This window comes from Corvus moneduloides, chromosome 6, assembly GCF_009650955.1.
Source record: "Corvus moneduloides isolate bCorMon1 chromosome 6, bCorMon1.pri, whole genome shotgun sequence".
Lineage (NCBI taxonomy): Eukaryota > Metazoa > Chordata > Aves > Passeriformes > Corvidae > Corvus > Corvus moneduloides.
Window position 1 is genome coordinate 38,889,496 of NC_045481.1, and position 14,691 is coordinate 38,904,186.

Consider the following 14,691-nt stretch of genomic DNA (forward strand, 5'->3'; position numbering starts at 1 on the left):
TTGTTCCACCGAGGCATGCCGAACAGAGCAGAATGAACTACTTTAATCTGTTTTAATTTATAAAAATTCATTAGTAGATTTAATCCCTTTTCCCAGCATCCAACTAAGAGGCATTTAAGGGTGCTATACAAAACAACCTAAATCCCAGTCATCTTCTAATGCTTCGCTTGCCTTCCCTTCAAGTATAGAAGGGAAAAGGGAATAGTAGGCCTTGAAATAACTACTGATGTGTGAGGTTATCCAGCAAGTCAAAACATGCAGGAGCAGCTAATAACCAACTCTCTCCATCAGTAGGGGATTTTCAAGGAAACACTGTAGTTTAATTGCCCATTTTCTATCTACAATGTTGATTCTCAAGCAGAGCAGGCTATTTTGGAGTTATGCCCTGGCTTATACGAAGATGAAAGATGTACCCAACTAGGTTCAATTAAAAAAGTTCTCCAGCTGCCTCCAAATCTGGCTTAAATACAGCGTGAACTCAAAAATTAAAAGTTGAGCCAGAAAATCAGTGCTGAGGGTAGAGTAGCAGGGAAGAGGCATGGAGAGTTTTTCTTCTTTTTAATGACATCACGAAATGGTCACTTGCATTTCCTAAATTGAGTTACTCCAGTGTTAATGTACATTAGATATGCAAAAATTAAGTTCACAAACCAACAGTGAGAAGTCTAGGTGGAGTTACATTAAGAAAAGAATGAGAAATCCAAGCTTACATGCCGGTATGGGTTTAATCATGATTTAAGCTTTATAAAAGGTCTGAGACAGCTTAGCAATATTTCAGTCATATACAAATTATTATAACACCAGTTTTGCAAGAGCATTTGGGGCAAAAGAGGCAGCAGGGAGAGATGCATGCACTCTGCCTATCTACAATCATCTGTGCAACATCCAAAATTTGCTTCAGACAGTATATCTTGAGAATATGGGAGATGATAACTTAATGAGAAGTCATTATAGTCACATTTTCACACAATATTTGGATGCAAATTAAATAAATGCCAAAGATTAAAATAGTAAGCTTATGCAGACTTCTCAAATATTCACCTCTAAACAGGTGCTGTTCACACCGATCAGAGGGTTCAAAAGGATCTGACAATTCACTGAGGCAGTTAACTGACTTCTCTTTATGTCCAGATAGACCAGTATGTTTTTGACAGGAAAAAATGACTGACTACTTCAAACTGTCCAAGAAAGATTCTACAAACAGTTTTTTTTCCTATATTTTACAACTGCTTTATAAACAGTTGGCATAAATGGATGCTTGCAGTTACACGGAAATTAGCATATCTTTATCATTCATGCCATTTACTTAAAAAAGATCAGTGTTTAGTAATATGTACAGTTCCAGATAAACAACTGGAACTGAAATTAAGCATCACCTGCCTCAAGTTATTAGTAACTAAACGTTCATATGGCATATTTGCAGACTTGATCCATTGCTGACAGAATAACTGGCATTTTAATACACCTTCGATCAATCTTGGAGAAAGGAGGTATCAGAAACTCCAGACAAAACTGGCAGGAGTAAGTAGTGATTTTATTATTTATTTCCAGATTTTGAGTCCTAAGTTCTGATGGTGTTCATCAGGTATATCTACAACACACAGGCACAACTTGCCTACCTTCTTATGCATAAGCATGAAGTGCTCTTTCCTACCTGTACTCAGTTAACTGTACCTAGTTTTCCTCCTGCTCTCTAGCTTTCTTGAGCTTACTTTCCTCTCACCAAAACACTGCTTCTTTTCTTTACAGAACACGATGGAACATGCTCCAGGTACAATTTTCTGATAATGTGCTCAAAAAGCCTCCATAAAAATTCACCTTTATGATGATTGACAACTGTTCAAGAAGAACAGTCTCATAGGATGAATTTATGCACATTACCAATCTTTTCATTACTCAGTTATGGTACCTGTAATAAATATAGCAACAGTAATGCTTAAAAGCTATTCCTGACAGTTTTTGAAAACTGAAATAACAAGTTTCCTTTGTCAATCTAAACCACATGTTTACACTTATTCAACTATACAAAACCATGGTTAAATTACTTTTTTAAAATCTATCCCAAATCCCCTTTCTCATTACTTGCTACTTAGTGAAAAGGTTAAAAGAAGCCTCACACTGAACATACAGGATTTAGAATAACCTCATCTATCTCAATTTGCTGTAAACTCTAAATACAAGCAAAATTCACTAGATTTGCCTATTCATAATAATAGAGACAAACCTGCTTTTATGGTGTGCATTTTTTCTAATTATATTCCACAGTTTCAACTGCTCTTTACAATAAAGTATGTTTGAGTTTTTCCCCTGTGAAAAAATAAAACCACAAGTATCTCCATCTAGCATATATATGCTGACAACTATTTTTGATTACTCTTTCCTGCATATATACAGCTCTTCAGAAATCAAAATAATAAAGGGATCCACTTTATTATTTCCATGTCAAGAGGAAATACATTAGAATACAAGTCTAGTTTTCACAACACTTTTCTTGAAGATTCAATGAATTTCACTGCAACTACAGGAAGAGACATTTGCATTTTATTTTCAAATAGAAGGGAAAGAGCCGTGTGATTTTTTTTAGTACATGCTTATCACCATCACCTTGTTATCATAGATTGAAAAGACTATTTGTGTAAGCTTTCTTCCACATTTAAGACAGAATATTGCTCTAACTTTTCCAAGAGATTATAAGGACATATTTAGAAATTCCTCTATATCTGACACGATATTGCTAAAAAACCCCACATTTTTTGCTGCCCACATGACCTCTTCCTTGTCTGCGAAATAAAGTACTATTACGATACATACTCGATATATCTGTCAGTTCATATTCTTTTTTCTAAATTAACTATGGGGGGAAAAGAGGCAGAAGAAAAGGTACTATTTCAAGATTACATCCCTCCTGCTCCTTTATGCTAGCCGTGCTCTACCTCAGTATTTCACCAGTGTCACTGGCAACAATTTCCACGCCACCTCACCCCCCCCAAAAAAATGGTCACTTACATTTCCTAAATTGAGTTACTCCAGTGTTAATGTACATTAGATATGCAAAAATTAAGTTCACAAACCAACAGTGAGAAGTCTAGGTGGAGTTACATTAAGAGAAGAATGGGAAATCCAAGTTTACATGCCGGTATGGGTTTAATCATGATTTAAGCTTTATAAAAGGTCTGAGACAGCTTAGCAATATTTCAGTCATATACAAAATATTATAACACCAGTTTTGCAAGAGAGTTTGGGGCAAAAGAGGCACCAGGGAGAGATACATACACTGATAAACTTCCTCATGGAAAAATTTAAAAATACATTATTTATGGGTGTTTTTATTGTAAAGAGTGTATTTAACACAGACAAAAGCCAAGTAGTGATAAGTTATTGTGGGTAAAATTCTACAAATCAGAATGCTAAGAGAAGACACTGTCATAGGATATAAAGGAAAAAGTGCTAAGACTATGACTTTCTTCCAAAGATGTGAAAACATAATAAAAAACAGTGCTCCAAAGCAACAGAATTAATTCACATTTACAACCCAAGCTTAGATTTGGCAATTTCAACTGTTCTGAAAAAAGTTACTCTTGACTTCTCTTTACTGAAGAGGAGGGTGGGGAAAGAAAGAGGAAACCATTTTTAAAACCAATGCATTCAGAGTTTCCAGACTGCAGCTCTCACATTTACAGCTGAGGAGCAAGACTGTTAAACTGAATTCCCCTTATTGCCCTCAGATTAGAAAAGAAGTAAGCACAGTTTAGAACTCTGTGAAAATAACACAAAGAGACTAGCAGAGGGAAATCTGCTAGACTGAAGGATTCAAGTTTACTGCCCTTCAAATGCAAGTTATCTTCAAGTAAGTTTTTTCTCTTTTTGCAGTTTTCCTTTCAAGTGTTAACACACTCAGCATACACTGCTCCATCGTCTCTCAGGTGTAACAAATCAAAGACTTTATTTTCACCTCTGACATTTTCAAAAAACATATGAATATATGACATACCTTATGCTGTAACAGTTCAACCCTGCATCAGCTAACAATTTTTTTTAGGTTTAAGCCTACACACTGTACAGCCTACTTGCTTTCTTTTTGTACTTTGCCAGATCTCCTCAATTTCACAAACTTCTGAACAGAACTGTCATTATTAATTCTCAGCAAGATACCTAAGCCACTATGAATCACTGCAGCAACTGGCAGCAAGTGTCGGCACCACTCTCACAATGCTTCAGAAATGGAGGGAAGTCCTAAAGCAACTAAAAGCTTTTAGCTAAACCTACCACTGACTTGGTTCTTGCACAAGTCTTCATCCAACTTCATTAAATAAGACAGCAAAGAAAAAGCATGCATTAGGGTGACATAACATTTCACAAGCCAGAAATATTTCATTATTCTGCCTCTCTAACACCAGGGTCTCAGCTCCATGTCTCCAACAGGGACACCACACAGGCTGCAACTTTAGTTTCTCAAACTTCATTAAAAGCTTATTGAACAGTGACCATCATGCGTCCTATAACTGTCCACAGTGGAGTTGGGCTCTCAGTGTTTACTCATTGGATATCAGGCATCAAAACTACTTGACTCTAAACAAGACTACAGATTACACATGTTGTACCTGCTCTTAACACAAGCACTGCATGATGTAAACCATTGTATTTACTATGCAAAACTGCACATTTCTCCATGCTGTGTAAAAATTAAATTGTTGATTAATATTCTATCCATAAAGCAATTTATAATAATGATTTTTCCTGAAGAGAAGTGAAAGTGAAAACAGAAAAAAGGGCTTTGTTGTAGTCTCTAAGGTGCTGCTCAACTGCATTGCTAAGCCACAGATTTCTATACAATAGATTGCTGTAAATAAAGAGGGAGTGAGCACTTCTCTGCATAGAGAAGTTGTAGTTCTTTTCCCAGAACTTACATTTACCATGATCATTGCATTTTAGCAGTCATACGACTTTAACAACATTATTGTCTGGAACACTGGCAGCTCTGCAGTCCAGTGGTAGAGATAACAAAATATTTAAACTTCAACAACCACAGAGAAGTTCACTGTTGTTCTGATAATCAAACCCACAAAAATACAAAGAAGTAAACTACTGTGACTTCATGCTGACTGTATTCGTTGTGTAGTAGAAGTAAAGTCAAACTTATTTTTCAACATCTTTTGGAAACTTAACCCATGGTCATCCCATGAACAAGTGTGCTTTAGTACTTGGAGTTCAATAGAAAAGATACAGCTCCATTTCTAGTGATGGGTAATTTAAAATACATGTTAGTATAGACCATTCTGTAGCACAACTTTAGAGAGTTATAAAAACAAGTTTAAAAGTTACAGTAGGATGTACTTGGTTTCTCACATTCCACTCAGTATCTCACTGCCTGTCCATGCTCATCACGTGAACTGGCAGTCAATACAGTTTGCTCCATGGCATCAAGACAAGCTCATTTTGAAATTACCATGGGCATCCAGAGCTTACCAGAGAATCCTGAAACAGCTTGCTGTGAGACATAGCCACATGCAGAGGCTCATGCTGGTTTTAGAGAATAAATCATCTTCAAGAGAGGCGTGCTATCACATCAGCAAAACCTGTTTTTGTTGAACTACTATTCTCATTAAAAAATCATTTTCTTTATTATCCTTACATGTTTTTTCCTAGATTCATTGTTCCCCTATTAAAACATACTGTAATTTTTTCAGTAAACAAAATTTCTAGATAAATGTTAATCACTGTCTGGCCATTTTCTTAGGGATAGTAATTCTCAGAACACATGCAACTAGTAACAGATGAATGGAGGTATCTAGTTGTGACACGCATGCATTCACCTAGGCTCTAAAATTTTTTCCCTCTTCAAAGGTCTAATCTATTGACCTAATTTGGTTCCATTATTGACACATTAAGCAATACAATTAAGGGACTGCTTTAGTTAATTAACTAGGGATGGGATAGTGTGGTGTATGAGGGGTTTGTGTATGTGTAGCTCTTTTATTTTTTTAAAAACAAAAGTGAGAACAAGTTTTGTGGGTACCTCAGTATTACTATTACTAGTATTACTATTTTTCTTCACAAGGCTCATGTTCAAGTTCAACAATCTTTCTATTAAGCATTCAGTTGTAATTACTACTCACACTTTAGAGCTGTCAAAGAGAATTCCTACAAAATGGCAAACATAATACAATTGTGGTGTAATTTATCACGGTAAAAGCATCCAACTAATTTTCAAATTGTCTATTAAGTACCCATAACTGACATAAATTTAATTGGTCTTAACATTAAGAAAAATTCCAGCATACTCACCCATACACACAGTGTGGACGTACTAAGCCAAAATCTAAAGATTTGCCTAAACCAGAATGGTCAAGTTTAGAAGTTTCAAGATAATAATAAAGAAAGTGACAAAATTAATCCATTTTTCCATCTCCCTTAATAGAAAACATTAGTTTCAACACAAGAAAAATTGCTATAGCTCCCACTGATTAAACTAGTTTCTTGTTTGATAGACTCATAATAACCCATCCTATCCTTTGTTGAGAAATCCAATAAAAATCAAAAATGTCTGGTTGCCCACGCTTATTTTTGCACTTAAAGATTTAGCAGCTCTCTTGGAAGCTGGGAAAAGAGACATCTTTAGAACGCAGTGTTAAAAATACATCTCTGTTTCCCTACCTGTTTCTCACTCAGAGCTGTGATTTTGGCTTGAAGTTCATGAAGCTGTTTCTTCAAATCAGCGTTCTGATTAGAAAGAAAAAATATCTGTGAGAAAGATATTCCATTTGTTAACATAGAGTAGTAGCAGGAAGGTGGGTTTTTTGTTTTTGCATAGTGTACTATAAATACAGCACCTCTGGATGTACAGTCAATAAAATTCAAATGGCTCAACAAAGCCTTATTTAAGTTGCTGAGTGCAACAATAATCAGAGGACCTTTCTAGCACTCAGAGAGATAGCCCAGTTTGGAAAGAAGATTTCATTAAAACATCCATTAGTGCTTTTCACATTATAAAGCATGTTTGTACATTTCACCAAGTTTACAAATTAAACCAGAAATGTTTGTTAATATGCAATACAATAGTATCATACTGTATATAACAGTACACTAGGGTATGTTATCTAAAACATTCTCACCTATGCTACTTATACAAAGACATTTACATTTAACTGTGTAGGGTATCAAATTTATCTATTAAATCTTAATTGACACATATATCAATTGAAGGCAAACATACCTAAGTCCTTATTTCCGTGTATGTTTATGCCTTAGACTGTACTAGAGAGAATTACATTTGCCTTGGCACATAATTCATATCAGCACTTTGCTTACAGTAGCACTTTCCTAAGTTTCAGATTTTAAAGCCATAAGCATCACTAGAAAGATGTAGACAGAAAACAATTTTTACCAGGACTTTTTCTTTTCTACTGAAATAAAAAGAAATTAAAGAAACATCTGTCCTTAGTTTAAAACCTGCAAAGCTCTGCAGAAACATGACAGGGAAGCACGTTTTCCTTAATTTTTTTCCTTTCTCACTTTTTTTGTTCTCATTTACATTGTAAAGTTTTTATACTAGATTATGCAGGTTTAGTCTGCTAAGAAGAAATATTAAAACATAAGACTAATATCATCACAGGAACTTCATGCATATTCCCTATTTTTATATTCCTCCATAGAATTTTGAAATGCATTTTGATTTCAGCTTGCAGATAGTCTCCAATTCCAGCAAAACCAGATACTGCCCTGTCATCCTCCCTTCTTTTAGATTCTACCTAATAATCTGGGATAAAAATGCATTAAGACCAGTGGAAACAGGGACCAGATTTACTTTTCCTGACTCTAGGAACTTTGCATGGCTGCTTGCAGCATGACGTCACTTTCAGCAAATATGAACTGAAAGCAAACTGCTCTGCAGACTAATTGTTAGCAGACCTGACCAGCGAATAAGAGCAGCAGATCTTACCCAAATCCCATCAGAATAAGTACGTTTAAAAAAACAGATTTTTCAATACACCCTGCTTAACCCTCCCTGTCAGAGGTTTAACTGAGTGTTACTAAAAGCTGTCTTCTCACTTCACTGAGCTCAGAAAAAAATGTACATTCAGAAAATTACAGGACATTTACTATTGTATGGGGATGGGAGCTCTTAACAGCAAACCTCAAGTGAGCGGCCTTTGTCCCTCTACTCAACATTTGAGACTGGTTTGAGAGCTCCACAGAACTCCCCATCCAGCATCCTGGAGTGTTTAACTGCTGTACAAGAAAACCCAGGGACCTTACGCAGCTGTTGGGAGAGGGATGACTTCTGCTGTCTATGCAAGGAGTCCAGTTATCTAACCTCAGTAGCTCTGAAACTTCCCAAGGCCAAGTGCCCATTCTATGGACACTACAGTGCTGGTAAGATACCCAAGACAGGCAATCTGAACACAAGCTTAAGCTATATTGTTTGGACAAAATTTCTTGGACAGAATATCCTCTCTCTTCTTGTACGGTGAGCCTTCTGATACTCCCAAAAAGGGAAAAAATGATTGCTAATAATGGCGGCTTTTATAAAGAGCATTTTCCAATAGAATCAGAAACTTACTGCACATCTGAACGGCACCATAGCCCAGAAAAGTCGCTTGATTTAGACTATTAAGAATATGCATGAGGCAAAAGGCTCCATAATGGCAAGAATTTTGGTTTTGTTTTAAACAATCCAACGGTCATTGTTCAAAAACTTGTTCATAAGTTTTCTTCTAAACACTTTGTTAGCAAGGAAGAAGGTGATCTAGAAATCTAAAATCCTCAAATTTCATGCACTGCTATTTCCTGCATTTTTAATGGAATTAATCCAATACGAAAATAAATAGTTACCTGTGGATCTTGCTTCATTTGGGCAACCAATTTCTAGAAAGAAAAAAGATGCAACAATACAATGAAGATTTTCATTACGAATCTTGTTGAACAGTTTAAAATTCAGTATTTTTTAAGAACCTTTGTAAAAGCAAAATACTCAGTTTACAACATTTCAATAGCAAAGCCTGGAGTCCAGTATTATAACATTTCCAAACCCATTCTTATTAATATAGTAAAAGTACTGTATTCAGCCATCACTTTTGCTCCTCCTAAACAGCTCTTGAACAAATGATGCTTTTTAAAGACAATTTAAGCCAGCTGGGTAAGATAATCTAATAGCTGTGTCTCCTCTAGAACTACTGCCCTCTTTGCTTGCAGTCACAAGAAACACATACCACAGATAACGGCTGCGGGCACAAAAGCTGTTTGTATATTCAAGGGCAGAATGTTTCAAGTACTAAAGCTCTGCCTGTGTGTTGGCTTGGCCTGTACCAGATGGAAGACCTATGTTCAGAAGTATCTTTGCCACTTTTCTCCCTCAGAGAGAGAGATTGAGATCATTGTAGGAAAGATGCCGTCCACATCCAAGAGAAAACAGACAGATTGTTACCATTCACTATTCTTCCTCCCTCACTTCCTTCAGGCAGCTGCAGGAGAATGTTGTCTATTGCTAAGCAAGGAGAAAGTTACCAAAGAAAACCAGAGCCCAGAATGAAGAGGACAACGCAAACAAAAAACTCCTATTATCTTTTTTGGTAAATTTGTAGAAATTTACATCTCTAATGTCTTCAAAGATTATGTCTTAGGTTTAGTAGCTACTAACACACATTTCTTTCATTGATCTGCTTTAATTACTTTTTGAACCAGGAAAACATTCTAGATTCTGTGACAGTAAGTTCCCAAGTTAAATTACAGGACTCTTATGTAAATGGATGACCACCTTTTTCTTTTGAATCTGTTTCCTTACAATGCAAGTATGGGGACTAATATGGTTACAGAAAACCAGAGCTGACTTGAGTCAAGAGGAGTTGGAACCTGGACCGGATGATCTTTACAGATCAGTTCCAACTTGAAACATTGTATGATTCAAAGGCAGCTTCTCTATCCGGCTCCTTCTTACATTTTTTCCACACCACATATTCCCCCATCAGTCCTCACTTCTTCAGATTGAAAGACTCCTCATGCACAAATTCTCTAGTTTGTCTCTATCATCTGGAAACAAAGTTTAAAACTACACAAAACACTCAAGTACTCTCTACTGCAAAAACTCCTTCCACTGTGCCAACAGCCAGTTCACAGCCTGCTATTGCAGATGTAAAACTGGGCCAGTTTTTTCCCAGTGCATCACTTGGCATTTATCTACACTGAATATTATTGTTTCGTCATGCTGCCATTCAGTATCACAGGAACACACTTAGCTTATTTTTCCTCAGTGCTTCCTGCCACATTGGAGCTTGACAAGCAACAAATCTGTTAGTTTTTATATAAAGTGCTCCTGCAGACACAGTCATAAGACAATACAGTCAGTACTGTAAACTCTTCATAAAACATTGTTAAATTTTTGGATCACACAGTACTATGTCATACAATTCTAAGGAAAAATAATTTTTTTTTTGCACTGACCTCAAATATAAGCTAAATTTAAGGTATTTTTAAAAGCTACTGATCTTTCTGCCATGAAATAAGAGAAGAACAAGGATGTTTTAGGTTCCTTCCCCACATCAGCTTGAGGAATCATCAATGAAACTCAACCCTTCTGTAAGAATAGCTAAATATAAGTCCTTTAACACCTCTTGTGATCAAAACTATGAAGAGCAAACTGCTTCAGAATAATCTTAATTAAGTCAACACAGTAGCAGAATGAACTACTTAGACTTGATGCATTTCTTCTCAGGACAAGCAATATAGCCTTGACATGGAAGACATTTGAATATTCAAGTTGTACACTGATACAGGAAATAATCTTGTCAGATGTCATTCATGGTGGATTCTCTGATCATAGAAAGTAAACCAAAAAAGTAGCTTTTTCTGAACAACTAACACCTTTTTTTGGTCCCTACTGGTAGTAGTTTAAGATGCACTTTGCCAAAGCAGCATTATGAAAGCTTCCAACAGACTTCTGGAAGTGAAACAGAAGAGGCAAAACCCAAGGAGCTATTCTACAAACAAAATCACCATCATACTGAGCATCACCTGTACAGCCACAGCGTAAGCAGCCACAGGCAACACACTGCATCAGGAAGCTGGGAGGATTTGGCTACAGTGCCGAGCTGAATTCCCTATGTTCATCACAGACACCTGTCTACCACATCCAATGGGACAACAAACCATGACTGTGTGAGCGTTGGCAAGCTTTGTTAGAGAGTCCTCAGAAAAAAAAAATACTAGAGAAGTAAAGGATGACAAGAGACAATTCTCTATAAATCCTGAGTAAAAAGAAGGAACATATTGTATGTCTTTAGGTTATAAAATTCAGAGCTATACAAAAAAGTTAAAGCATTTCATTTGAAGATTTGTTTTTCTTTTTTGTGCCCCAACCAGTTTCATTTCTATCAGTGCGCATACTGGCAAGCAATAACCACACAAGCACGGTCGGCAAAACCTTTACTGAAGCACCCAACGTTTTGTTGCAAGTGTTATTTTTCACTGTAAACATATAGGCTTTTTCTTAGCCTTAATTACAGAAATATAGAGTGTCTTGAATTAAAAAGGACAACCTTCTGATATAATGGTTTTTCTAGTTTCACCAACTCAAACCGAATTTAATTAAAGTTGATGCTTGTGCAGACCTCACTTTTAATGACAACTGGGCAAAGTTAAAGCAAACAAAGTAAAAAAGCCCCACCAACTTTAAGATGTTAAAAAAAGTCTTTTCGGACAATTTCCTGTTCAACAGTGCCATTATGAACAGATGCCAAAGATTATTCAAAATTCACAGTCTTAAAATTTTTGGTTCACTTGGGCATAAAGGGGAATGAAGATGCACACAAGAGGTAAACGCTGTCATACAAGCATGATTAACATTTGGATTGCTTTACAGTAGTTAATACTTGAAAAAATTACTTACTGGCCTTAAACATTTCTATGTCTGCAACAAAATACCATGGGTAATTTCTGAACTTCCTTACCCCCACAAAAAAACTTCACTGAAGTTTTGAATACAAAGGCCTTGGAGTTTCTGAGGAGAACAAAATATTCATCATCTATAGTTCTGGAAATCCATCCTTAGCTTTTTCAGGTTTTCCTCCCTAACTCTAAGTTGTTTTTTTTTAAAGCAGACATAGCTTGATTTTACTAATTCACCCATTCGAGTTCTAGCAATATGCTCATCATTGCAGCAAGTACAGAACAAGCCATCCAGATCACATTTTAGACAAGCCACCAAGTAATTTTGAAACATTTTCCAAATTTCATATGATGGACTACACTGATCAATGTAACATCATATATTTCTTTTATCTACTGTGTAACAGTTGTGAGTTTCAGGTATCTGAAGATCTTCATAAATACTTGGAGAACTGTGTTTGGAGAAGGTCTCCTTGTTAAATTTAATATTTCAAGTTGGCATCTAGTCTGTGTCTATGGCTGTAGTAATTTTCTTCCAAGAATTAATATGCATATATCCTCCTATTTTACTAAATTAGGTTTTATTATCATTATTTTTAATAGTTCCTCATTGGCATTGTAACAAAATGGCAAGAAAACATTGTAACAAAAATGGCAACCCTACTGCCATGTAGTATGGAACAGGTTACTAGTACAAAGACCCAACATGTAAACATTTACAGAGTCCAAGCACTACAACATTTCGGTTATCAAACATATAGTTTAGAAGCTACTAAAGTAGAAAACATGCCAGAAGAGAAGCACCAGATTAAACTGTGCAGCACTATATACATTTCACTTCAAAGTTCCTCCACCATATTCCTCCATTGCAAACTGAATACTGAAGGTGGCTTCAGAACATCAGAAAAACCTTCCAGACAGAAGCAGCTGAACATGGTTTTCAGAATGTTTTTATTACTGCTACAGAATACTAAAAAAAACAAATCCCCACCCACAGCTTGATATGTAGATCTTTCACATTTGCCAAAAAACAACAGGTGGTGAGGTCAAAATGCAGAGTATAAAATTCTGAAGTAGTTTCAAGCTTATAAAACAATTATTACTATAGTCGTAGTGCTATTGCTTAATGTTCCCATTAGTAGTAATACTGTCAGCAGTACTAATGCTGCTATTGCTCTAAAGCAAGAAAGAATATAAATTACCTGGTGAACCTGAATTTCCACTTTCAGAGCCTCCTGTAGAGTCTGCAGCTCCATTCTCTACCTTCTCCACTTTCTCTAGAAGTGTCTTTGCTGATTCCAGTGCCTTTAGTTTCTGGTTTCCTCCTTAACACCAGTCCTATGGAAAAATAAAGGTTTTGTTTTGGTTGGTGAAGGAGAAAAGTGAATTTGAGAAAAGAAGATTTTAACAGAACAAGAATTCAATAGTGAACTATACTCAAACGCAGCTTTCTAACCTAAACACAGTCAGTCTTTTGAACACAAGAAATCTGCAGGCTCTACAAAATGCCTGCTTTGGAGTCATTTAGCCAAATTTGTTACTTCCCACATATCCCAAAGTTGACATACTTATCCCTTATCTTAGTTTGCAGGCGGCTATTTCCTACAAATATCCTATTGCAGTTGCATATTAAATTAGAAAATTTAACTACCAAGAATGTTTTAAAAATCTGTGTAGATGAAAACTTATTCTAGAGAATAAAATTCTACAACTGCAATAAATAGTTAAATTGAATGCACTGCATTAACACACTTCCATGATACTATAGAGCTGTTCTCAGATGGGACAGTGTGCATGTTATCTAACAGAACAACATTAATATATTGATAACCCACTGCCTAAAGTTTGTGCCAAGTTAGTAATTTCAGTTGAAATCTGTTCTGAAGGACAGAAGAGTGATATGAAACAGCACAAGACAGTTCAAAAAGATTAACTTTAAAATATTTTTAATCTTGGAAATCTACTTGTAGATCATGAGTATAAAGTTTACCATCTTCACTTGTACTACAAACAAATTAATCCCCCCAATCTCTGACATAGAAAAGCATTATCAGACATACTTCTAAAAGCCTTGAATACTGGACAAGAGATTTCTGTTCAGAAATATGTTAACAGTATCAGCTTCTGAAACAGGATTGAGATTCCCATATGCTCAAATCATAGGGCAACCTGTGTAAAAACATCTATAAATACATACACATGAAAGTCACTGGAAAACGTTATATAGCAATTTTTCCAGTCACTTTTGCATCCAGACACCACAATTAAGGAATTGCTGCAGTTAAAATAGTTCCTAATTTTTTATTTTTTGAAAATTGCTCACAATCATTGCACAGGTATTGTGGCCTTCCTAATGAGACTACAGTGCTTTCAAAAGGATCCTGACATCTTAGATTAAACATGCAGGCTGTAAAAAGATAGTAACTCAGATAAGTTAAAGAATTTTATTTTAATGTTGTCTCACTACAGTAAACTGAAGTAGTGGACAAATTTGTGAATTCCTGAAATAAAAAGGTTGAAGGTGTGTGTTTTGTTTTGTTTGTTTATCATTTATCTTTTCAAACAGAAATGTGTTACAAAAAGAGAAGACTATAAAGGGGGTTTAAAAAGCATTATATTTAAACTCTTCATCAGTGTTGTCTGCTGTTAGCCTAAAGTTGCTTATTTAAATAACAAAAGCCTGATCAAACTTTCTAGTCAACACATGAAATGACCTTCCGAAAGGGCCTCTCCCACATGTGACACAGATGAGTGAAAACAGCTGCCTTTGCAGCACTAGCCTCTATAAAATTGTAATCTGTATCAAGGGAT

General features: G+C 35.8%; 1 protein-coding gene across 11 annotated transcripts in view; it reads right to left on the bottom strand.

Moving 5' to 3' along the window:
• The window catches only part of PHF21A (PHD finger protein 21A), a 135,239-nt gene that overhangs the window by 87,302 nt on the left and 33,246 nt on the right, over positions 1 to 14,691 (bottom strand). For 8 of the 11 annotated variants that reach the window (XM_032113382.1, XM_032113378.1, XM_032113381.1 and 5 more), the window contains 3 exons: positions 13,083 to 13,218; positions 8,833 to 8,865; positions 6,655 to 6,741 (listed from right to left, as the gene is read on the bottom strand). In XM_032113382.1, the coding sequence (XP_031969273.1) occupies positions 6,655 to 6,741; positions 8,833 to 8,865; positions 13,083 to 13,136 (174 nt within the window). In that variant the 5' untranslated portion in view covers positions 13,137 to 13,218. The remainder of the gene's footprint in view (positions 1 to 6,654; positions 6,742 to 8,832; positions 8,866 to 13,082; positions 13,219 to 14,691) is intronic. The other 3 variants (XM_032113384.1, XM_032113386.1, XM_032113388.1) reach the window with 1 other exon arrangement.